We start from the raw sequence: 26,087 nt of genomic DNA, 5'->3' as shown, positions 1-26,087 counted from the left end.
GTTTAATCTCCAGTACCACGCCAAAAAAAAAGAAAAAATAGGCAAATAGCTTTATTTCATCCTTCAGGTGTAGTAAAGAGATTACCATTAATTAAAGTCTCTTCCTACCCATTACTTGAGGCCTCTCACCTTCCACAGCAAACCATCCAGGCAGGTCCTTTTTGTGGCTTGTAAGATTTGGTATGCACAATTAGTTTGCAGTACTTCCAAGCCTCCTCCGAGGCGGGCTCGGAGATGTCCCCCACCTGCGCCTTTTTTTTAAACCCTCACTACAACCAAGTCAGTGAGATGGAACCAACGTACTTTATGGTTGCATGACTTTTGGTCATCTTCCTGTTGCTGTTCATGATAACCTACAGCATTGTTTCTTCATAGGGTTTACACCCCTTTTAAAAACATCCACACTCCCACAAGGAGACAAATCACAGAGGGGTACTCGGGCTCAAGATAAGGATTGGTACATCCTAGTGTGGGTTGGACAGTCAGACCAACTCCGGCCCTCAGTTTAGGAACTGTTAAACCTGTGGAAGCCACACCCAATTTAAGGCCAGGAGAAGCCTGAGATCCTGGCAGAAGCACGGAAAAGTATTAGTCTACAATGGACAGGAATTTTAACAAAATGGCCCTTCCTCACATAGATTGAGGCTGCAAACAGCCTCATTGCTTATTTTAGGGCCACTTCCTTGGCCCTTATCTACTCTTAGGTCCCTACTGTTCCCATGCAGGCTGGATCAGAAGTAAACCCCCGGTGGATGCAGGTGGAAAGGCTTGCTCCACAGAGGTGGGAGGTGATGCGTCACGAAGTGGTCTTGGCGGTATAACAGCGAGTGGCAAGGAGGCCTTAAGAATAGGGATCCTCACGTTCTCACGCGCAGCCTTTAGTCCCCAGTCACAAAGGCGCTTCCATTCTCTGCACAGAATGGCGGACTGGATCGCGCTGTTTCAGAAAAGCCTTTCCGCAGGCAGGATAACAATTCTGCACCCAAGTTGAAACAGCGTGTCTGGCTCGGAATTTTCCCTTCTGTAAGTGAAAAGCGCAAAAAGCAGTTTTTAATCCTTGACATGAGGGAGTCCCCATTCATTTCACAGAGAAGGAAAATGGGTCCAGAAAGGCACTGCCCGACCTGGGATTAGAACTCAATCTGTAGTCCCGCCCGCCCTCCGCCCTGCTGAGCTGCTCCGCCCCCGCCTCGGCCGCTCTACCTTGGGTCGGCCGAGGGTTGCGCCCTCCTCCGAGGCGGGCTCCGAGATGTCCCCCACCTGCGCCTTGAGGTGGCTGAGGGCCCCCAGGTGGGGTGGGGCTGGGCTCCGGCGATTGGCGCGCAGGGCGCGGGAGGCGGTAAAGGGAAGGGGCGGACGGGCGCTCGCAGGCGGGATAGTCCTGCGCCGCCGCAGGCCAGGTTCCTGCCCACTGAGCGCGGGTCACACGGTGACCCGCTTCTTGGTCTCCCCCGCACCCGGCCGGGTCCACCATGAACGCCGGTGGTCAGGGCTACCCGCTCGCCTCGCTCTACGTGGGCGACCTGCACCCAGACGTGAACGAGGCCATGCTCTACGAGACGTTCTCGCCCGCCGGCCCCATCCTGTCAATCCGCGTGTGCCGCGACGTGGCCACCAGGCGCTCCCTGGGCTATGCCTACATCAACTTCCAGCAGCCTGCCGACGGTGAGCCCCGGGGAGGGCGAGCGGGAGGGGAGGAGCTCCAGGTCCAGATAGACCGCACCCCGCACTGGGCGCCCTCGCTTTAATCTTCCATTTTGCAGCCAGGCAAACTGAGACCCGGAGATGCAGGGTCGTGGAAGGGGCTCAGTAAGTGAAGCGAGAATTGGCAATTAACTGCGTTGTTTACAAGTATTGCCCCGCTTTGCAAAGACGAGAGACAAGTGAAAACAGCGAAAGCCTTGGGATAAGGCAGATCTGACCGCCGCCCAAAATAGAAACCCAGCTGCTGTAGTTACCCAACTATTCCGAGCTCGGTTGCTTGTCGGCAAAATGGGGGTCCTTTCTGCCTTCGATAGTGGTTGTGAGGATGAGAGATTCGAAGCACCTGGGGAAGAAGACGGCCAAGATGACACAGCTGGAGGGTGCGGAAGCCTCCGGCAGCCTGATCTACACTGGTGTCTCCACTTTCTCCATCCCTTAAACGTCCTCCCTTCTGGGCTGGTTTCTCAGCTCCCATAGGATTGATTAGAATTTGTATGTAGATGAGGAGAATTTGTAGATGAGTATGTCTGCACCTATTTTGAGAGTAGAGGATAAAGGAGCCAAGCTGGGGCAAACCACCCCAGGACCTCACAATCTATAGACAGGGCTAAGGCTTACCCCCAGAGCAGAAAGAACGGAGAACTGTGTGATCCCTGTGAGTCCAACTTGAAAGGCGGAGGCAAGAAGGATCCCAAGTCGGAGGGCAACCTGGGCAAGCTGTCAAGACCCTGTCTAAAAAGAAAAAAAGGGAGGTGGTTAGTGGGCTGGGGATGACGCTCTGGTAGAGTGCTTGCCTAGCGTGTGTAAGGCCATGGGTTCCAACCATCCCCCAACACACACATGCAGAATGAGAACCTGCATTGAAAAAGTATGAATAGTAGCTGTAATATTGTGGTGTAACACTCCAGAAACACGACCCAAAAAGGCCTGCCCCACCCACGTCCACAAGAAAGTGACTTACTTTCTTAGGCAAGTTCTCCTGAGTTGGGGGTTTGCTGTAGCTGAACTGTATTGCAGGGTGCTTTTCCCCTTCCTCTGCTCTCCCACCTGCTACCTTTTCCTGGCTTCCCAACCCCTCTGCAGGCATGGCGAGTGAAGCGGGACCTGACCTTTTGGTCCCAGTTCATAGACAGGGGAACCGAGCTGCAGAGAGCAGGAGTCTTGCCCCTGGCTGCTGATGTCAGGACTAGATGAAGAACGAGGGCTCCTGAGGCTTGCTCCTCTGTGCTTCCCCGGCTCCCTCCATGCCTCGGAAACTAGCAAGTCCCCAGAGCAGAAAGAGTATATTGTCCTAGAGGCTGTGGCAGTGGCATGAGGGTGGACTTGGCCAACTACCAAACTCCTATTGCACATCAGTGCAAAGTGCAGGCATGTCACATTGCATGCCTTACTTTCCCGTCTGTCCAACAGCCTGGTAGGTGGCACTGCTTCTTTGCTGTGTGGAGAGGCAGGTAATGTCATTGTCCTCACTTTACAGGTGAGGAAACTGGCTCAAGCAGCGTTCACTTTCCTCAGAGCCAGACTACTTGAGATTGAATCTCAGCTCTGCTGTTTTATCACCTCTGAGCTTTGATTTCCTTATACCACTGCCATCATTTGGACCCCTCTGTTACATTCTCATTGACTCATTGTGCTTCAGAGGACAAAACAGAGCTGGCTCTGTCACTGACCTTTCATCCTTATAAGACTCAGTTTTCCTTCTGTGAAATGGGGATAGGAAACCTTGCTCGCATGCCTATGCGAGATGGTAGTGGGAGCTGGGAGCAGCACCATGCGCATTATTCCTCAGCCCATCCCTCCCGAGCTTTTAGGCTCGTGTCTCAGGTGAGAACCAGACAATGGCTTGCTTTCTGGCTCTAACTAAGCATCAGAGATATTCAAGGTCAGGAAATCCCTTTCTTTCTTCCTGTGCAGCGGAAAGGGCACTGGATACAATGAACTTTGAGGTGATCAAAGGCCAACCCATCCGCATCATGTGGTCCCAGAGAGACCCAGGACTCCGCAAATCAGGTGTGGGCAACATCTTCATCAAGAACCTGGAGGACTCCATTGACAACAAGGCTTTATATGATACCTTCTCCACCTTTGGGAACATCCTCTCGTGCAAGGTGGGTGTGCCACAAATACCTGTGTGGGACAGGATGCTAACCAACACTTCCCTTTACAGTTTACAAGGTCCTTTCAGTGAGGTCCCAGGTACAGCAAGCACAGTAGCTGCTCTATCAAAATTACCTGTAGGTCTGGGGTTGTGGCTCAGTGGTGGAGCCCTGGGTTCCATCCTCAGCGCCACATAAAGATGAATAAATAAAATTAAGGTATTGTGTCCATCTACAACTACAAAAATAATTTAAAAAAAAAATCTGCTAGCTCTCTGTGTGACCAACCCAGTGGTAGCAATCAACAACCATTAATTTAGATCATAATTCTGCAGTTGGAGGTTTGTTCTGAGCTCAGCGGGCAATTTGGTTTGGCCTTGGCTGGACTCCCTCATATGCCACTTGAACATGATGGGAGGCCTCTGGGGCATATGAGGCAGTGGTTGGCTGTAAGCTGGGAACCTCGGCTTTCCTCCCTGTGGCCTTCCATCCTCCAGCAGGCTAGGCTGGGCCATTCTCTTGACAGTGGCAGGGCCCTAGTAGGCAGAAAGTGGAAACTCACTGGACATCCTGAGACTTGAACTCAGAACTGAGACACCATCATTTCTGCCAAATATAGGCCAAAGAAAGACACAAGACTAGCTCACATACAGCGTGAGAGGGCACTAGAAATTACAGGATAAAGGCTACAGGAAGGCCATGAATGGGGGCCGTCATGGCAATCAATGGATCACATCTTGTTTCTGTTGTGCATGCTAAATACAAATGCAACTACCAAGCTACACCCCAGTCCTTGCCACATCTTAAGATTTCTTTGGGAGCTGGAGATGTAGCTCAATGATAAAGCACTTGCCTAGCATACATGAGGCCCTAGGTTTGATTTCCTAGCATCAAAACAAAAAGATTTCTCTTCCAAAGAATGCAAGTTCAATCAGAGTAGTGACCTTGTGTTTAGTCACTATTGCATCCCATTATCTTGACTGGCCATCAGCACATAATAGGTGCTCAATAAATATTTGTTGACTGATGGGATGTATTATCATTCGAGAAGGTCTCTGATTGTTCTGACTTTGTATATGAAGATGTGGAGCAGCAGAGGTTGGTGTATGATGGCCAGAAGGCTTAAACCTGGGTGTTCTGCCCCCTGCATTTTATGGGGATGGCTGGTGAGTTACCCTGCAGCCTCTGGGGCAGCCACCTTCCTGGAGGGAACTTTCCTGAGTACTACTTTGTGTCAGGCACAGTCCTCAAGTTTCAATGCCTCGCACCTTCCCTGTAGATGAGGGACTTTCCTTGTGGCTCAGAGGAGCAGACTGAGGCTTCAGGTACAGTAATATGCTAAGGTTCCCTGTGACGGGGCTGCTCCCCATTTTGAGGGTCAGTGGAAGACACATACCCTTTAGTAGCAATGGCAGATTCGTTAAGTTCCTCCTGTGCTAGGTTTTCTGCACATATGGCCACATCCAATTTCTTTCCACAGTCCCTTAAAGTGTGCAAAGGAGGACCACTGAGTTGCACTTGAGAACAGAAGTTCAGAGAGTTGGAGTCACTTGTCCACAGTTATGCTGCATTGAGGGTTGAGTTTTTGTGGCAGAATCAGAATTTGAACTAATGAATTTGCCGCTGAAGAAAACAGGAAACAGTATGTCCTTCCCCCCATATAGACCTCGAGGTCCTCTGGGACACTGAGGATTAGACTGAAAGCTGTGTGTGATACAGGCGAGTCTTTGCAGGCTTAATGAAGCCCTGTCGTGGGCCAGGTTAGAAACAAGGCATACCATGTGGTCCCTAGCCCTGGGCGCTCTTAGGCCAGTTGGAGATGGTGAGACTTTTAGGAATAGCTGGAAATCAGCTCTGAGAGACAAGCATGGTCATCATGATGAGGAAAGAGAGAGCCATTTGGCTGTCAGGGAGGTTTCTGTGTGGCTGTGGGAAGAGCACATGACCTGAGTCAGGTCACTGAAGTGCCAAACTCAGTTGCTTAGCAGGGAGGCAACATGAGGTCAGACCGTGGTCTTTGAGGCCAGATGTCCTGGGTTCAAATCCTGTCTCTTCTACTTCCTGGTTATGTGATCTTGGGCCAGTTGTTTAACCTGCCATACTTTGGTTTCTCTTAAAAAGGAGACAGTGGTAGGAGGAACCTTCCTCATAGGGTTGTGGTAGGATGAACCGAGTTAGGATGTACAGCCAGCAGAAGGGCACTTGCAGTGCTGGAAAGCATACAAATGGCAGGTCAAATAATTAAGGAGCTATTTCTGCTGGCTGACCTTGGACTAGTCATTTATTTCCATTTTCCCTTTTAACTCAGGTTAAAAATTGTCCGGCAGGGTCCTCCTCGCAAACATAGCAAGAAAAGTATATGATGCCCTGGCAGGTGTGCAGCCCAGAGTGGGGTCCCAGCCAACATGACTGAGTGTGGATGAAAGAGCCCTGTCTGGGGTTGGGGAGGTCGGGTGTGCGCTGGGCATTAGAAGCAGGATTAGTTGTGCAGGTCATTTGGAAAGCCTCAGATGCTGAGAGTTTTGTGCACAGTAGAAGCCACTGGAGCTTAAAGAGACTGGTCAGAATCACATTTTAGAACATCCCAGGCTGGGCACAGTGGTGCATGCCTGTAATCGAAGCTACCTGGGAGGCTGGGGCAGGAGGATCACAAGTTCAAGGCCTCGCTAGGCAACTTAGTGAGACCCTGTCTCAAAATAAAAAATAAATAAAAGGGCTGGGAATGCAGCTCAGTGATAGAGTATCCCTGGGTTCAATCCCCAGTCCTGTTGAGAAAGAAAGAAAATGGGCTGCAAAGATGGGGGTTTGAAGAGCCGCTGGCATAGGGAGGCCGTTACAGCTGGCCCTGGTGTAGGTGGAATGTGTTCGTGCTGAGGGTGTAGCTCCTCCTTACTCTGTTAGCTTAAGCAAGTGGACTGATCTCTTCCAGCTTTGGTTTCCCATCTCTACAACAGGGCTGTTTCGTGACTAGGATTATCTTTCTATTTCTGGTGCTAGGGAGGGAACCCAGAGCCCGTGCATGCTGGGAAAGCTCTGTCCCACTGAGCTCCACCCCGGTCCTCACGGGACTGTCTTACACACGCACATAGCAAGCGCTCGGGTACTGGACGTTCACTTGTCATCCTTTTCTCCTGGAGCTCCTGTTGGGGGTGGATGATCTGTCTCTCCTTCCTCCCTGTGGTCCAGGTGGTATGTGACGAGCATGGCTCCCGGGGCTTCGGCTTTGTGCATTTCGAGACCCATGAGGCTGCACAGCAGGCCATCAGCACCATGAATGGGATGCTGCTGAATGACCGCAAAGTGTAAGTGACCATGCCTGGGGGAGGGACGGTGGCTGGAGGGACGGGATCATGGCAGCCACCAACTAGGATGATGGGTCCCAGACACTGGGCAGCAGTCTTCCTGGAAGCATGACCTCAGGCAAGCCGCCTGACCTCTCAGGGACTCTCTCCTACTGTCAGACTGGGTGTTAGAGAGTTGTCCTGGGTCAGAAATGAAGTGATGATCTCAAAATTTGAGAGGGGACAGCTGAAGGCCAACTCATCACTGGACTCAGTGATTTCATCTGTTTTCCAGTCTTCGCAGTATGGCTGTGGGTTTTCTCTTAAACCTTGTGTGTTGTTTCACGGGACTTGGGGACAGAAGGAAAAGCAGGCACATGCTTAGCCTGTCCAAGTCCAGTGGCAACCCCACTTCACAGATAGGAAGACGCAGATGCTGGCGAGAACCTGCTTCTGGCCGCTCCCCTCCCCAGTGTTGATTCTGTCCGGCTGGTGACCCAGCCCTCAGTGCTGTGGAGTGAAGGTGGCTTTGAGATGCACCTGGGGCATTTTGCCTGGGTCCCTCAGGAGAGGGTCCTGTTGACCCATCACACCGCTCTAGGTGGGCTTTTACCAGTTCTCAAACAGGTGTCATTTTTGTTAGCGACTATTTACTCAGATTTACCTCTACCATTTGCTTTTCATCACCACCAGCATTTCCTGTGCTCAGTTCTCTTTCTTGGGTTTGAACCCAGGGGTGCTCTACCACAAAGCTACACCTACAGCCCTTTTTATGTTTGGAGACAGGGTCTTGCTAAGTTGATGAGTCTGGCCTCAAACTTGCAATCCTCCTGCCTTACCCTCCCACGTCTCTGAGACTATAAGCATGGCTCCTGCACACAGCTATGCTTTTTTTTTTTTTTTTTTCCTTTGAGGGTACGTGCCAGCTAGGTGTGGTGGTGTATATCTGGTGGCCCAGCTACTTGGGAGGTTAAGACAGGAAGACTGCTTGAGTCCAGGAGTTTGACACCAGCCTGAGCATCAATGAGACTCTTTAAAAATATAAATAAAAAGGAAAAAGGAAAAGGGTACTCTCCAAGATGTGCTTACATGAACTTGGAAATTACTTAAAACTAATGTTGTATTTAAGTGATTTCAGTCCATCCACCAGAGTGACACTGACTTTGGCCTTGTCTGATCGACTAAGCCCTGCCTTTCTAGTACACCCAGTGTGTGTTAAATGACTGAGGAAAGCCCCGTGATGTGAGTTTGATCCCAGTTTTACAAGAATGAGCACAGGCTCGGAGAGGTGAAGTAACTTGCCCAGGGCTGCACAGTGAGCCAGATGCAGACTGAGGATTCAAGTTCTTGTCTGAATCCCAAATTCATGCTCTTACATCCTGTGCTCGTAGCTGCCTGGTATATGGTGTGTGTTCGTCACAAGAATGAAGTCTGAACCTACCCTCGGGACAAGCTCTGGAACACGGCCTCTTGGCTGTTGGAGGGTCTTGGATAGGTTCAATCTATGTAGTATGGCCCTGCCCAGTTTCTTGGTGGGGGATGTGGAGGCAGGGAAGGACAGTGACCGGCTCAAGTGACCCAAAGTTCCTGGGTGGGTTGGGGGTGTGGTGAGGGGGTGGCTAAGGGCTGGCAGCTGCCTAACCTGGTGGTGTGTCCACAGCTTCGTGGGCCACTTCAAGTCTCGCAGGGAGCGGGAGGCAGAGCTGGGAGCTCGGGCCCTGGAGTTCACCAACATCTATGTGAAGAACCTCCATGCGGACGTGGGCGAGCAGGGCCTGCGGGACCTCTTCTCCCCGTTCGGTGTGTGTGTTCCCCGAGGGAGGAGGGGACCCCTACCGCTCCTCTTTTTACACCCAGGTGTGCCATGGAGGAGGGCCCTCCTGGGGAGGGAACATCCGGGGCTCCCCAGCTCCCCTTTGAGCCAGGTTGGTCTTTCCCAGGAAAGATGCTGAGCGTGAAGGTGATGAGGGACAACAGCGGCCACTCCCGGGGCTTCGGCTTTGTCAACTTTGAAAAGCATGAGGAAGCCCAGAAGGTAGGATCCTCCCCACAGCTCTGCTCCAGGGAGGAGGTACGGAGCCAGGACTCAGAAGAAGGGAGACCAGGAGCAGGGCCCTCCAGCTGCTTGTGGAGGGGAAGGAAGTCCCCTCTGCTTGGGCCAAGAGGGTGGAAGAGTCCCATTTGCAGACAGGGCCCTTCTGGGCCACAGGCTTCATCCTTCATCCTTCCATGGTCACTTCTAAGCCTCGAGGTTCAAAGAATTGAATATTTAGGCAGGGAAGCAAAATCATCATCAGATGTAAATGTTTACTAATGAACTGGCCACTTAAGACAGTTACCCTTCATTTATCCTCACTAACACTAGTGTAAAAAATAAAACCCATAAAAAATCCTAGCCACTGAGTCAGGCGATGCTTGGGTCTGACTTCTGGTTTTTGTGGTTGAACTAATGAAAATTCAGTTCAATGTCCATAGATAACAGAGAGAAGATGATTTCTGACAGAGGATGCAGAATTTTTATGCAGTTAACTGGCCTAAGTCTGCTAGATCCTTAGTTTAAGACACAAATATTTCTTTTTTTTTTTTTTTTCTTTTTGGTATTAGGGATTGAACCCGGGATGCTTCACTACTGAACCACACCTGCTAGCCATTTTTATTTATTTTGAGACTTGGTCTTACTGTGTTGCTTAGGGCCTTGCTAAGTTTCTGAGAGTGGTCTTGAACTTGCAATCCTCCTGCTTCAGCCTTCCGAGTCCCTGGGATTATAGATGTATGTTGCAATACCCAGCAAAGACACAAATGTTTATTAAAGACTTACAGTTCTCATAGTTAGCAAAAAGGATTCTTTTTTACTGTGAAATACAACATGAAGTGAAGGATGATTACAATTGTCTTTTTTTTTTTTTTTTTTTTGTACTGGGGATTGATCCAGGAATGCTCTACTTCTGAGCTATATCCCTAGACCTTTTTAATTTGAGACAAGGTCTCACCAAGTTACCCAGACCGGCCTCAAACTTTGGATCCTCCTGCTTTAGCCTCCCAGGTAGCTGGGATTACAGGCATGTCCCATCACACCTAGCAGTAATCATGTCACCTTGCTTGCTCCTGTGTTTAAGTTACCCACATATAGATGCAATAAGATCTTGAATTTAAGTTATTTTCTAACAGACTTTATTTATTTATTTATTTATTCTTTCATTCGGTCTCTCTGTCAGGGTTTGACCTGAATGATGCCATTTTTTAAAAATTTATTTTTATTGTAAACAAATGGGATCCATGTTGTTTCTGTTTGTACATGGAGTAACAGCATACCACTTGTGTGATCATACATTCACATAGGGTAATGAGGTTTGAGTCACTGTCATCCCCCCCCCACTCCTCCCACTTCTCTTTTCCCTCTATACAGTCCCTCCTTCGTCCATTCTTGCCCCCCTCCCACCCTCCATTATGTGTCATCATCTGCTTATCAGTGAGATCATTCATCTTTTGGATTTTTGAGATTGCCTTATCTCACTTAGCATGATATTCTTCAATTTCATCCATTTGCCTGCAACTGCCATAATTTTATTCTTTATAGCTGAGTAATATTCCATTGTATATATATACCCCAGTTTCTTTATCCATTCATCAATTGAAGGACAGCTAGGTTGGTTCCACAGTCTGGCTATTGTGAATTGAGCAGCAATGAACATTGATGTGGCTGTATCTCTGTAGTATGCTGATTTTAATTCCTTTGGGTATAGGCGAGGAGTGGGATAGCTGGGTCAAATGGTGGGTCCATGCTGCTTTCCAGAGTGGCTGCACTAATTTGCAACCCCACCAGCAATGTATGAGTGTACCTTTTTCCCCACATCCTCTCCAACACCTATTGTTGCTTGTATTCTTGATAATCGCCATTCTAATTGGGGTGAGATGGAATCTTAGTGTAGTTTTGATTTGCATTTCTCTTATTACTAAAGATGGTGAACGTTTTTTCATATGTTTGATTGCTTGTAGATCTTCTGTGAAGTGTCTGCTCATTTCCTTAGCCCATTCGTTGATTGAGTTATTTGTATTCGTGGTGTAGAGTTTTTTGAGTTCTTTATATATTCTGGAAATTAGTGCTCTATCTGAAGTATGAGTGGCAAAGATATTCTCTCATTCTGTAGGTTCTCTCTTCGCACTGCTGATAGTTTCCTTTGCTGAGAGAAAGCTATTTAGTTTGAATCTATCCCAGTTGTTGATTCTTGCTTTTATTTCTTGTGCTATGGGCATCATGTTAAGGAAGTCTGATCCTAAGCCAACAAGTTGAAGATTTGGACCTACTTTTTCTTCTATAAGATGCAGGGTCTCTGGTCTGATTTCAAGGTCCTTGATCCATTGTGAGTTGATTTTTGTGCAGGGTGAGAGATAGGGGTTTAGTTTCATTCTGTTGCATATGGATTTCCAGTTTTCCCAGCACCATTTGTTGAAGAGGCTATCTTTTCTCCATTGCATATTTTTGGCACCTTTGTCTAGTATGATAAAATTGTATTTATTTGGGTTTGTGTCCGTGTCCTCTATTCTGTACCATTGATCTACCTGTCTATTTTGGTGCCAATACCATGCCGTTTCTGTTACTATTGCTTTGTAGTATAGTTGAAGTTCTGGTATTGCAATACCCCGTTTCATTCTTCCTGCTAAGGATTGCTTTAGCTATTCTGAGTTTCTTATTCTTCCAGATGAATTTCATGATTGCTTGCTCTATTTCTGTAAGGTACATCATTGGGATTTTAATTGAAATTGCATTGAATCTGTATAGCACTTTTGGTAGTATAGCCATTTTGACAATATTAATTCTGCCTATCCAAGAACATGGGAGATCTTTCCATCTTCTAAGGTCTTCCTCAATTTCTTTCTTCAGTGTTTTGTAGTTTTCATTGTAGAGATCTTTTACCTCTTTGGTTAGATTGATTCCCAAGTATTTTTTTTTTTTTTGAGGCTATTGCAAATGGAGTTGTTTTTCTCATTGTCCTTTCAACTGTTTCATAACTTGCATATAAAAATGCTTTAGATTTATGCGTGTTGATTTTATAGCCTGCTATTTTGCTGAATTCATTGAGGTCTAGAAGTTTTCTGGAGGAGGTTCTTGGATCCTCTAAATATAGAATCATATCATCAGCGAATAGTGACAGCTTAAGTTCCTCTTTTCCTATTTGTATCCCTTTAATTTCTTTGGTCTGCCTAATTGCTCTGGCTAGAGTTTTGAGGACAGTGTTGAATAGAAGTGGTGAAAGAGGACATCCCTGTCTAGTTCCAGTTTTTAAAGGGAATGGTTTCAGTTTTTCTCCATTAAGAATGATGTTGGCCATGGGTTTACCATAAATAGCCTTTACAGTGTTCAGGTATGTTCCTACTATCCCTGTTTTTTCTAGTGTTTTAAGCATGAAGGGGTCTTGTATTTTGTTGAACGTTTTTTCTGCGTCAATTGAAATAACCGTATGATTCTTATCCTTAAGTCTATTGACATGATGGATTACGTTTATTGATTTACGGATATTAAACCATCCTTGCATTCCAGGGATGAACCCCACTTGATCGTGGTGCACAATTTTCTTAATATGTTTTTGGATATGGTTTGCCAATATTTTGTTAAGGATCTTTGCATCTCTATTCATCAAGGATATTGGTCTAAAATTTTCTTTTCTTGATGTGTCTTTGCCTGGTTTGGGTATGAGGTTGATCAGACTTTATTTTTTAAAGCAAAATTGAGTGGAAGGCACAGATACTCCATATGTCCCTTACCCCTCCATGTGCATGGCCTCTCCCATTGTCAGCGTCCCCCACCAGAGTGACATATTTGTTACAGCTGATGAACCTGCACTGACACATCCTTATTACAGGAGGGCTCATGCCTAGGTTGTACATTCTGTGGGTTTGGGCAACTGTATTAGGACATGTATTTATTGTTTTAATATCAGTGTTTTTGCTGCCCTAAGAATCTGTGCTCTTTCAACCTTCCCTACCCTCCAGCCGCTGGGCACCACTGATCTTTTTACTGACCTCACATTCTACCTTTTCCAGAATGTCATATATTGGAAATCACACAGCATGTAACTTTTACAGGTTGGCTGCTTTCATTGAGTGATGTGTGTTTAAAATATGGGAATACTTGAATATATTTAAAAATAATTAAATTTTAAATTTAAAATTTTTATTAAATTTAAAATGATTAAAATTTTAAATAGGGGAAACTTTGCAAATCTCAATTTTGTTTTCCAAAATAGAAACCTAATCAAATTTTTAAAATCTATAATTCACTCTGCAAAACTTTTCAAATGACCTTTTTCTGGTACTGATTATTCTTGGCTCACAAGGCCAGCCTGGTTTGCAGGTAGTTCCCTCTTAGGCCCAAAAGGTGGGACTAGAGGCCAAGGTTACCCAGAGTTTGCTCCCTTCCCCAGGCTGTGGATCAAATGAATGGGAAGGAGGTGAGCGGGCGGCTGCTGTATGTGGGCCGAGCCCAGAAGCGGGCAGAGCGGCAGAATGAACTGAAGCGCAGGTTTGAACAGATGAAGCAGGACAGGCAGAACCGCTACCAGGTAAGGCCGGGCCTTCCCGTGGGACTGGTTGGCATCCTCTGCCGCTGCCCACTCCATACCTGTTGCATCCTCCACTCATGGACAAAGGGCCCTGTATAGTCCAAATGCTCATAGACAAAATCCTACTCCAGGCTGAGAATAATCAGGCCAAATATGTCGCATCTAAAAGTGGGAATGTTGTGCAGTCATTAAAATTATATTAAGTTAATGTTTTAAAATTGTAGATCTTTTACAATTTAAGCCTTCTATGGGAAATGAACCCCTCAAAAGTTGTTTTTTTTTTTTGGCGGGGGGTACCAGGGATTGAACTCAGGGGCACTCAACCACTGAGCCACATCCCCAGCCCTATTTTGTATTTTATTTAGAGACAGCGTTGCTGAGTTGCTTAGGGCCTAGCTAAGTTGCGGAGGCTGGCTTTGAACTCCTGTATCCGCCTCCTGAACCACTGGGATTATAGGCGTGTGCCACTGTGCCCAGCCCCATCAAAGGTTTTTAACAGAAGTTCTAGATCCCTCATGGAGAAGGGCGTATGTGCGTGCACCCCAAAGCGTATGGTGTATTCCACACGTACCTACACCCGTCCTCAGGAGCTCCCAGTGAGGAGCAGTTTTTCCTCTGTACCCTAGGGACATTTGGTAATGTGTGGAATTTTCAGTGGTCATTTTTCGGGGGCAGGGTTCTACTGGCATCTACTGGGTAGAGGCCAGGGAGGCTGGCAATATCCTATGATGGACAGTACACCCTGCAACAAAGAAATATCTGACACAAAAAGTCACTATGCTGAGGTTGAGAAACCCGGGTGTGAACCCATGCAGGCACCATTGTGCACACAGTTTCGGGGGTTTATAAACTTGGAGGAGACCATTCTCAGCACACAACATGAGCAAGCAGGATATACAGCTGTGCGACTGTGGGGTCTCAGTTCTGTCGTGCATTCACACGCGTTTGTGCTTGGGCAGACTGGAAGGAGGACATCGAGGCCCTGGGAATGGCCATCATCCAGTGCCAAGGGGCTTGAGGGCCTGAGGTTAGACCTCGGGAATCAGTTCTGTCTGCCACTTACGGGCTGGATGATCAGAGGCGATGCACTTGACCTGTTTGTGCTTCGGTTTTGATGTGGGCAAAATAAGGATTAAAGTTTCCTTCTCTTAAGGATTAAATGTTAAAATGTATACAAGAACCCAGGGGAGTGCCTGGCACCCAGCTGGTGGTGGACTGGTAGCTGGACCCCGCCTGGGGGAGCTCTGGTTCCAGCTGCTCCTCCTTGACATGTGGAGACCTGTGTTCCAGCTGCGCTCTGAGCTTTAACCTGCTGTGGGACTCGGCATCCCTCTGTGGCTCCCATGTATAAGTGTGCAGAGGCCAGGGAGGTGGGGACCCATGCAGTGAATGAGGGCTGCAGGAGGGAGGGCTTCCTGGAGGAAGTGGCAGTGCAGGCAGCCTTCGACTTGGCAGTGAGGGGCCGAGGGACTGTGGGGGCTGCAGCTTCTGGGTAACAGGCGTGCTGAGCCACTGGGATGCCGGGGTGCTGTGGGAGTCTGAGAACAGGAGGCTGGCTGGCAGGGCTCTTGGTGACCCTTGTGGCCATGGCAGCCCTGTAGTTCGGAGGTGACCTGGGGCTCTCGGGGGCGGGGAATCGAGCAGTGCCCTTTCCTACAGGGCGTGAACTTGTACGTGAAGAATCTGGATGACTCCATTGATGACGAGAGACTGAGGAAAGTGTTCTCTCCCTACGGAGTGATCACCAGTGCGAAGGTGAGGCCTGGGGCACCTCCAGGGCACGGCCGCCCCTTCATCCTCCCACCCGGGGCCCCCACCAGCCCCTCACTGGGGGTCAGGGAGTGGGTGCTGGGCCTTTTAGGGCTCTGACCCTGGTAGAGCTTGGAGTCCGGCTGTAGCCTTGTCTAGGTTGGAGAGGAAGAAAGTAGACATATGGTCTACTACTGGATTTGTTGGGGTGCACTGTAGCAAGTATTTATTGAGTGCCTACTGTATGCCAGATCCTGGAAATTTATGTCTCGAAATTTCTGTGGACCTTTGTTTTCTAACCTTGGCCAGTGACATGATAGGAGGGAGGGCTTCCTGGAGGAAGTGGCAGTGCAGGCAGCATTTGACTTGGCAGTGAAGAGCTGTGGGGGGGGGATTAGGAGCCTTCCTCAGAGATCAGTGTGGACAGCGGGGCTGGGGATCTGCACATATATGATGGTTGGGGTCTTAAAAGGCAATCTAGAATTTCTCTTAACTGTTGAATCCAACCCTAAACTTCTTTCAGGGAATCTGGTATCTGGGGGGAGGGGTTCTAATTGGGGGGGTGGTGCAGGTAAAGGGCCTTTTGAAAAAATGTGACAGAAAGCTATGGGACTCAGTGAATTTGACCAAACCTGGTATAAAGCTACGGGTCCTTTTGCGAGGAAGTACATGCACACCTTGTGCAGTAGGTACTGGAAAGCTGGGCTCTTAAGTTCATTAGACTATTTCCTAGCTGTAGAATCTGGGCAAGTGACTGCCTTCCAGAAATGGAAGCAACCTCTAGAGGCTCCTGAGCGCTGCGCATGGGGCTGCCTATGGAGCAGGTGCACTCCATATGCGGCAGGATAGGGGTGCTTGTCATCGTTCGGCACACGGAGATTCACTGACCTTAGAGTCCCTGAACAAAGGGAATATATAAATCTGGATTGCTCAGAGTTGAGGCACCTGGGGTGATCATCTTTTTCAGTAGGCCAATCAGGTGATGAGGATTTTTTTTTTTTTTTTTTTTTGGCACCAGGGATTAAACCCAGGAGCACTCTTAACCACTGAGTCACACCCCCAGCCCATTTTTGTATTTATTTAGAGACAGTCCTGCTGAGTTGCTTAGGGTCTCGCTAAGTTGCTGAGGCTGGCTTTGAACTTGTGATGCTCCTGTCTCAGCCTCCTGAGCCACTAGGATTACAAGTGTGCACCACTGTGCCCAGCAGGTTATGAGGATTTTATATAATTTTATGTATTTTCCATTTTATATAAAGTAGTGATTGTGAAAATTAAATTAGTTGATATGTAAATTAACTACTATACTTAGCTTACAGTCAAGTTCATAGTAAATTCTGCATGTTTACTAATTTTTATCATTACCATGTTTTTTAATTACCAATTCTTTTTTAAAATTTTTCTTAGATGTTGATAGACCTTCACTTTATTCATTTATTTATATGTGGTGCAAAGAATCAAACCCAGTACCCCACACATGCTAGGCAAGCACTCCACCACTGAGCCACAACCCCAGCCCCCTGTTTTTTAACATATATATATATATTATTATTTTTTTTTAGTTGTTGATGAACCTTTATTTATTTACATGTGGTACTAAGAATCAAATCACTGAACCACAACCCCATTCCCATCCCCAGCCCTTTTTACTTTTATTTTAAATTTTTTTTTGTACTAGAGATTGAACCCAGAGGTGTTTAACCACTGAACAAAATCCCCAGCCCTTGTTACTCTTTTATTTAGAGACAGGGTCTCACTGAGTTGCTTAGGGACTTGCTAAGTTGCTGAGACTGGCTTTGAACTCGTGATTCTCCTGCCTCAGCCTCCCCAGCTGCTGAACTTACAGATGTATGCCACCAGGCCCAGCCCTTTTTATTTTTTGAGACAAGATCTTACGAAGTTGCTTAGGGCCTTGCTAAATTGCTGAGACTGGCCTTGAACTTGCAATCCTCTTGCCTCAGACTCCTGAGTCACTGGGATTACAGGTGTGCGCCACCAAGCCTGGCATCTTACTAACAGTTCTGAACAGAAATTCTTAACAGTATTTTTGTGTCAATATCTCTGTCCAGTGAGCCTGTGGATCCTTTGTAAAAATACTTTCAAATGATAAAATTCACAGGATTATAAAAAACAATTTTATTGAAGTATAACATCAAAATACTTAAGTGGCAGCAGTAAAAGCTTCTTTATTAATGCATTAAACTAAGATCTCTCAGGGTAGCAGAGTAAGTGACAGTTTGAGATTAGCAACAGTGACATGATTTCTCTTCATGACAGAGTCACAGGCCTGGTTAATATTGCCATGATAATATTGCCATATTCATAATGGAAAGAAATGCTAATGTGAAAATAAGGATGTCACTTTTCCCCATCAAGTTCACAGCCTCCTGAATTCCATAATGACTCCCCTGGGGGGATCTGTGGATATACCCCCAGTATAGCTGGGGGGTGGCCGTTTGAAAATGACCGAGTTAGAGCGTGGGCCCAGAAAGGGGAGGTTGGGAAGAGCTCTAGCCCTTAGCGTGCAGGAGCCAGGCCAGCGTCTCAACCCAGGAAAGCTTAAGAACGAAATGTGGATGTGATCCTGGAAGAGAAAAAATATTAGTTACAAAAGTGAGGTTCAAATGAAGTGTGGAGTGAGGTGAGTTGGCAGTGTCCTGGCTAACGGCACCATGCCGGGGTCGGAGACTGGAAGAATGTGCCCGGCTAGCATTGGGGAGGCTGCGTGAGAGGCCCAGGGCTCTGTACTGTGACTTTCCTGTAAATCTGAAGTTACTCCAAAACAGTGAGGTTATTTTAATAAGGCTGAGAACATCTTCCCCAAACTCCTAAAGAACGTGGCCCAGGGCCTTGCAGAGGCAACAGAGGTTGCCTCTGGCGGTCTGGGTCCCTGGCTGGGTGACCTGGACAAGTTCCCTTTCTTCCATAAAGTGGGAGCTGCAGGACCTCCCTCAGCGGGAGGCTGGGCATGTGAGCCTCGCGTTAAGGCACAGTGTCTGGCACACAGTGGCCTCAGTAAACACAGGGTGCTCAGCTTATCCCCTGAGCACAGGTGTCTCACGGGGCTTCCTGGGGGAGGAGGGGGGAGCAGAGCCCAGGAGTCTTCTTCTCCACCCCAGCAACCCTTGTCTTGTCTTGCTTTTAGGTGATGACAGAGGGTGGCCACAGCAAGGGGTTTGGCTTTGTGTGTTTTTCCTCTCCAGAAGAGGCGACCAAGGCTGTGACAGAGATGAACGGGCGCATCGTGGGCACCAAGCCGCTGTACGTGGCACTGGCCCAGCGCAAAGAGGAGCGGAAGGCCATCTTGACCAACCAGTACATGCAGCGCCTCTCCACGGTGCGGGCCCTGGGCCGCCCCCTCTTGGGCTCCTTCCAGCAGCCCTCCAGCTACTTCCTGCCCGCTATGCCCCAGGTGACAGTCTGCCCGTAGCTCCCGCCACACCCTTTCCCTGACAGGTAGAGCAGGAAGGCGGGAGCCTCCCAGGGAGAGGTTCTGCAGAAAGCTCGCTAGGCAGCTGTCCCAAACCCTGAAGCTTAGTCGCCCCATCTGTAGAAAGGTGGAGTGTCAGGGGGCATCTGCCCGCTTGAGAGATTCTCGAATGTTGTGCAGGAAGACTTCCTCTGGTCAAATAAGTTGGGGAGATGTTGCAGCAAACAAAAGGAGCCTAAATTTCTTTACTGTATCCACCATCCTACCTAATATGGTGACATCCATTATGACTCCCAGAGAGGCAGAAAGCAGGTAGCATTTCCGCAGCTTCATGGTGGTTTTTGTGGGATGCCTGTTAACATCTCTTGGATGATTGTTCTGAGGAACATGGTTTGGGAAAGGACCTCATGGTACTTAGAGGAAGTAGGAAGACATAAGCCATTGAAGGCCACCAGGTTGGTAACATCCCCCTTATTTTGGCAGTTGCTTCAGCTGGCACCGAGGCCTGATGAGGAGCAGGGATTGAAATCTGAGATCTTTCCCTAAAGGGTTCAGGGCTAATGGACCTTCTGAGCCAGCTTTGAGGGCTTTTGCAAACCTGTTCCCTAGAGGGGACAGGAGAGTTCCCGCAGTAGTGTCCCTGAGAGCATGAGGTTTCGCACCCACCCTCCTCTGTTGCGGAGCCCCTCATTCTAGGTCCTCTTCTCCCACACAGCCTCCAGCCCAGGCTGCATACTGTGCCTCTGGCTCCATGGCCCCCATCCAGCCTGCCCCCAGGTGGACCGCCCAGCCACACAGACCTTCATGTGAGTGACGCAGCCCCCTTACCCTCAGCCCAGCCTGTGGGTGAGGGACCCAGAAAGCAGTGCATAACGCAGGGCTCAAGCCCCAGGGTGGGGTTCCTTCACCTCTCTGCCTCAGTTTCCCCTTCTCAGTGTGGGCCTGAATGAGTTTGCATGAAGTGCCCCATTAGTAGCCAGGCTGTAGAAGACATGCCCTGGAAAACTCTCCCTTATCTCCAAGGCTTCTCTCACTTATAGCTGAAAAATCGGGGAGGCTCAGGCAGGTGACTAGTGAGTTCAAAGTCGGCCTCAGCAACTTAGTGAGGCCCCAAGCAACTCAACAAGACCCTGTCTCTAAATAAAAATATAAAAAAAGGGCTGGGAGTGTGGCTCAGTGGTTAAGGTCTGTGGGTTCAATCCCTGGTACCCCCCCCCAAATCTTATAAAGCTGAGAAAATGAGACTCCTCTGGCTATACTGCTGAATAACCTTCCTGAGAAACAACTTCACATTCACTTGACACTGTCTTGGGGGACTTGGGTGCATGACCCTGGTACTTAGGCATTTCAGGGCTCTGGGTAGACATGAGCCGGCTTTGTCACTGCAGATTTCCACACTCCTCCTCCCTGGCGTTCTGGGTTGAGGTGAAGTCGCTCATCTCTCTGCTGTCAATTTCTAGTTCCCCTTCCCAGTCCTGGAACCTCCAGGGCATGGTGATTACATCCCACAAACTTACTCTCTCCGTTTTTCTCTGCGCTGCAAGCTGTCTACCCTCCAGCCGCCTCAGTGGCCCGGCCAACAGGCATGCCTCGGCGCCCCCGGACCCCCGTCAGCATCAGCCAGGCCTCCACCCAGGAGCTACACCCGGTGCCCCACACCCAGAGAGTGGGTGAGTGTGGGCAGGGCCAAGAGGAGTGAGGAGGGGAGGGCAAGTCTCAGAGCTGGGTTGGCACTGGAGGGGAGTCAAGACAGGTCTCCACGGTGACCTTGCCTCTGGAAAGCCAGGCTGACTTTGGAGGCTGTGTATGTCGTGTACAGTTAGCTTGGCCACCAGTTCCTGGGACTTGCTCACTCGATGGCCCTTGCTAACTCCTGTCTCTGATCACCTGTTCTTTAAAACAGGGTAAGAATAGTGTGTCCCTTTTGTGAGGACTACTGAGAACACAGAGCGAGGAGCTGAATCTTGAATTGTACCACAGTGGCTGTGAACAGGGCGGAGGCTTTGGCTCCAGGGCCAGCACAGCCATTGCTCCATTCAGCAAACCTCCTCCCGCCTGTGTGCTGGTCCTGCGCTCGGCAAGTGGGGATTCTGTATGGACAAGCTGGACTCGGTCCTTGGCCTTAGGTGGCTGCCAGGCCCCGACACCCTGCTTTTTTCTCTTTATTGTGGCAAAATATAACAATTTACCAGTTAACTTGTGGGTTTTTTGGTCCTGGGGATTGAACCCAGGAGCATTCCACCACTGAGCTATATTCCCAGTCCTTTTTTAATTTTCAGCCACGGTCTCACTAAGTTGCTAAGGCTGGCCTCAAACTCGTGACCCGCCTGCCTCGGCCTCTGCGTTGGGCTAACAGGCATGCGCCCTTCTGCCCAGCATCACTTAACCTCTTTTTTGGTCCTGGGATTGGACCTAGGAGCTTTCCCACCGAACCACATCCCCTGCCCTTTTTATTTTTGGGACAGGGTCTCACCAAGTTGCGGAAGGTGGCCTTAAATTTGCAAACGTTCGTTCTCGGCTTCACAAGTTGCTGGGATTACAGTGTGTGCCACTGTGCCCGGCTCACTTACCCATTTTTAAGTGTATGATTCAGTGGCATTTAGTGCATTCATTCACACTTGTGCAGCCATCACCACCATCCGTCTGCAGAACTTATTCTTCTTGCAAAACTGAAACTCTATACCCATTAAACCCCAACTCCTCACTTCCCCATCCTTATCCTTCCATTGCCCGGAAACCACCATTCTACTTTGTCTCTGAGAATGTGACAGGTGTTTCATATAAGTGGAATTATATAAATTTGTCCTTTTGTGACTGACTTATTTCACTTAGCACTGTGTCCTCAAGATTCACTTATGCTGTAGCGTGTGTCAGACTCTCCTTCCTTTTTTAAGGCTAAATAATATTCCATTGTATATTGCTCATCCACTCACCGGTTGATGGACACCTGGGTTGCTTCCACCTGTTGGCTATTGTGCATGCTGCTGCTGTGGATGTGGGTTTACAAACCTCTGAGACCCTGCTTTCAATTCCTTTGGGTACATACCAAAGTGGAATTGTTGGATGATTTGGTAATTGTCTTTTTTTGAGGAACCCTTGTGTTGTTTTTCCATAGCGGCTGTTTATACTCCTGCCAAGAGTGCACAAGTGTTCTTATTTCTTTATGTCCTAACCAATGCGTTGGTTTGTTTGGGGTTTTGTTTTGTGGACGGCAGCCATTTGAACCCTGTTTATTTTTTACAGCCAACATTGGTACCCAGACCACAGGACCCAGTGGGGTGGGATGTTCTACACCAGGCCGGCCTCTCCTGCCATACAAATGTCCCTCAGCCGTACACAACACCCACAGGGTAAGGCTGGCCCAGCTGCACACCCTCGTCGGAGCTCTGGGAATCCTGGCTCAGAACCTTGGCTAATGTGTTGCTTGTAAAGTTCCATTTACTTGTGTGCAGTCAGCAGAAGAGGAAAGAGGACCAGGGTCTTATTTTATTTTCTAGTTATGATTTGCTTTGCCTAGGTTCTTACCAAAATTAATTTGGATTTCTATAGTATTTCTCTTGAACAGCAAGTGAAGATAGTCTAAGAATATGCTGGGTATTGAAGGAATGTGATTAAGCCTCAAAATAGGACTAAAAATATCCACTATCATTAAACGAAAGGCTGTGCAATTTTTTATTTTCCTGTCCAAAAGAGGCCTCAAATTTAGCACTATCATATTCCAATGTGTCCAATTGAACTATCTTTTGCATAATGAAGGAGTGGTCTTTAAACAACAAAAACACTTTTAAAGTTACCAAGATGTGACAGGGTGTTCTGGGGACGTGTCCATAAAGCTACCCGATAAGGTGCTTTATTTGGTACTTGGTGATTAGTGATGCATGATTTTCATTTGGTATCGCTGATTAGGGGCCTTTATGGGTTCACAGCACATCTAAGTTGGAACATAACTTTGTCTTCTACTCCACGTGCCCTTGTTAGGGTCTCTGCCCCACCTGATTGTCCAGACCTTATCCCCTGCTCCCCTCTTCCAGATCCTTCCTGGAGGCCTGTGTTCACTTAAGTATTTGGAGGCCTTTCCCATCCCTGTGGTTAAGGGACATGTCTCCGGCACTGTGTAGGTCCAGGAGCCTGCCGTGCACGTGCCTGGCCAGGAGCCCCTGACTGCGTCCATGCTGGCTGCAGCGCCCCTGCATGAGCAAAAGCAGATGATTGGTGAGTGGCTGACACCCCTACACTGGGGCAGCAAAAGGAGGGCTGGGAGCTGGCGAGGCTGCTGCGAACCTCACGGAGCTGCCAGGTGACCTTACCCGAGCTGCCTCTATTTTATTTTTAAAACACTGGTCAGACCAAGATCCTAAGGCTTTTTCCAGCTCTGCTGTTCCATGATTCACTTAGATGGGAGACACTATAGATATGCAGGGTCCGGAGGCAGAGTAAGAAAGGGTAGGACCTTGAATTTATGCTAGGAAATGGCCCAGGGTGTTAAGAGTTTATCTCTTCTACCGGAAGGAAGCTGTTGCCACATTTCATCTATCTCCTGGTGCCTACTGCAAGGAGGTGGGAAAAATCTGTGCACTGGCCTAAGAACCGGTGGTTCCCACTGGGCTCTGAATTCCTGGTTCACCTCCATCTATGACATGAGTCCACGTCAGGCCCTACTAAAAGACGTCATGAACTCTGACTGAATGAGCAGGCTTGTTCCTGGTTGCAGCTTCTTCCCTGCATGGTCACTGAGATCTCCTCACTGAAGGCCTCCATACCTTGATTCTCAGCTTATTTATTAGGGTTTTGCTATTCCATATCCCATCCCTTGGCTATAAAGAAAAATTCTGAATGTATTTGAAGCAGAAGGCTTTCTTAGCAATTCTCTGTAAATGATGTCACTTTCCTCTGGGGAAGACCCTTCTCCCCCGACCCCCCCATTTAAGAACCTAATCCTGGCTGAACCCTCCACATGCCCAACACCAACCCTAGGCCTATTGCTAGAAATACTGCATAGTGGAAGATGAATTTATCCTATGTATTTGTTTCCAACCCTCCAAAAAGTCTCAAGTTCAGCATTATATTCTGTCTAGATGTGTCTAGTTAGAACTATTTCTTGCAAAATGAACAAGAGTAGTCTTTAAACAGTAACGGACTTCGTTAGGTCCTGTGCTATAATTTGTTAACACAGTATCAAATTTGATTCTTCAAACTGTCCTCTGAGGCAGGGTTTGCCATGGGTACTTTGCAATTGAGAAAAGATGTCCCTAGTAAGTGACACAGCCTAGAAGGAGCACTGGGTTAAGAACCCAGATGTCTTCGCTGATCCACCCAATACCAATCCTGGGTGCTGGGGTATGTATGGGCCAGGTGTGGCATAAGCCATCAGCGGTTGTCTACACAGGAGAGCGTCTTTACCCACTTGTCCATGATGTACACAACCAGCTGGCTGGCAAGATCACAGGCATGCTACTGGAGATTGACAACTCAGAGCTGCTGCTCATGCTGGAGTCTCCGGAGTCCCTCCATGCCAAGGTAGGTAGAGCCTTGTCAGCAGGAGAGCTAAGGACAAGGGCTGTCCCAGACGCTAGGCCAGATGAAGCTAATCTTCTTGCTCACGCTACCTGAGGGCCTGCTGAATGTTGGTGTAGGACAGGGCCACTCTTTTTTTTTTTTTTTTTTTTTTTTTTTTTTTTTTGGGTACTGGGGATAAACCCAGGGGCGCTTTACCATTGAGCCACATCCCCAGCCCTTTGTAGTTTATTTAGAGACAGGGTCTCACTAAGTTGCTTACGGTCTTGCTAAATTGCTGAGGCTGGCTTTGAACTCAAAATCTTCCTGCCTCAGCCTCCCAAGCTGTTGGGATTTCAGTTGTGCACCACCATGCCTGATGGGAGAGGGCCTTAACTGAGGGTTTGCTACTTCAGGTTTTGGTACAAGGAGCTATATTCTGACTTGGTATAAAGGTTTTCCCCAGTGTCCAACAGTGTACCTCTATCCTGAGAAGGTGACACTGGGGCATGGGATCTTGCAAGCAGCAGTGGATGAGGGTCCACAGACCCTTTATCTATCATGCTGAGGAGGGGGAGGCCCAGGCTCTTTCGGGATCCTGCTGGAAAGCTGCACTAAGCCCCTCCTACTTGTGTCCCCAGATAGAAGAGGCTGTGGCAGTGTTGCAGGCACACCAGGCCATGGAGCAGCCAAAGGCATACATGCACTGAAAACAGGTGGGTGGCTGTGGTGGGAGGACAGGGACAGAGCAGCTGAGCCCAGAAGCAGCTGTGGAGAACTGGGCCTCAGGCTGCCTTTCAGAAACTGAGAACCATGTTGTGCTGCTGGCTTTGAAGCGCCATGGAAGCTGAGCGCGTCACAGAGATGATGCTCGATGTCGCTGCAACGGTGAAGAGTGAAGGAGGCGCTCCTGCACCAGCTGCCTTGCCTGGCCTTCCCCTGGGCCCTGGCTGGCTCTGTTAGCTGAATACTGGATGCTGCCATCTTGTAGAAACAACTGTCTTTTCCCTTTCATCCCCAGAAAATGGAATCCTCACTCCTGTGGCTGTCAAGAGAAACAGCATCACCTGCTCTCAGCTGAGGCCTGTGAACTACAACTCATTTCCCAGTTGGACTGTATCTGTACTCGAGCCCTGTACATGGAATGAAGGCTGGTCACCCAACCAGCCACTTTCCTTTTGTTTTGTGCATTAAAAGTGCTGCAAAATCTTGCCTCATAGGAGGCTTTCTTGAGCCTGAGGGAGCCGGGGGCAAAGTAAAGAGCAGACTTGACTGAGGCTCTGGCTGTAAGAAAGAACCCCCGGAAGTACTAACGTACACAGGGGTGTGTACACTGGAACAGAGTGAGGCTATTGGTAACGGCTTCAAACTAGAAATGCCTGGCCCATTGCAGTGCAGTGGATAGTTAAATGGGTACCTCATACAAGGGACTGAAAAAGGGGAAAAGCTACAATCTGGGAAATTGCCCAATCTGACATGTGTGGCATTTCTGGACCCCTGGCTTTAGCACCTTGCAGGGCAGGCAAACACCTTAGAAGCAAGAAATTGCCTCCAGGCCCTGGGCTGCTGGAGGGGTTGTGTAATTAAATGTAGGAATGTTTAGAATGCCTTCCCAGATCAGGGTCTCCCTCCCCTGCAGGAAATGGAGAAGTCTCTGAGGAAGGTTCTTTGGGACCATTAGGGGTATAGACCTCAGCTTTGTGGCCTCCCCTGTATCGGGGCAGCCAAAAGATATGGGCAAGGATCACAGCCCAGCACATGGGTACTGCCATAAGTT

At 48.4% G+C, this 26,087-nt stretch overlaps 1 protein-coding gene across 1 annotated transcript; it reads left to right on the top strand.

The window, feature by feature from the left end:
* Positions 1 to 1,319: 1,319 nt before the first annotated feature.
* Pabpc1l (poly(A) binding protein cytoplasmic 1 like) lies at positions 1,320 to 26,087 on the top strand. The gene is made up of 15 exons (XM_047542462.1): positions 1,320 to 1,665; positions 3,619 to 3,812; positions 6,987 to 7,102; positions 8,742 to 8,881; positions 9,022 to 9,116; positions 13,504 to 13,641; positions 15,301 to 15,396; positions 18,533 to 18,799; positions 19,533 to 19,623; positions 20,362 to 20,487; positions 22,061 to 22,167; positions 22,936 to 23,029; positions 24,204 to 24,334; positions 24,952 to 25,026; positions 25,332 to 26,087. Exons 1-14 carry the CDS (start codon positions 1,473 to 1,475, stop codon positions 25,018 to 25,020), a joined length of 1,857 nt encoding a protein of 618 aa, XP_047398418.1. The 5' UTR covers positions 1,320 to 1,472; the 3' UTR covers positions 25,021 to 25,026; positions 25,332 to 26,087.

The sequence above is a fragment of the Sciurus carolinensis genome, chromosome 2 (assembly GCF_902686445.1).
Source record: "Sciurus carolinensis chromosome 2, mSciCar1.2, whole genome shotgun sequence".
In the NCBI taxonomy this organism is placed as follows: Eukaryota; Metazoa; Chordata; class Mammalia; order Rodentia; family Sciuridae; genus Sciurus; species Sciurus carolinensis.
The sequence above is the reverse complement of the archived record's forward strand: the minus strand, read 5'-3'. Positions and strand labels throughout refer to the sequence as shown.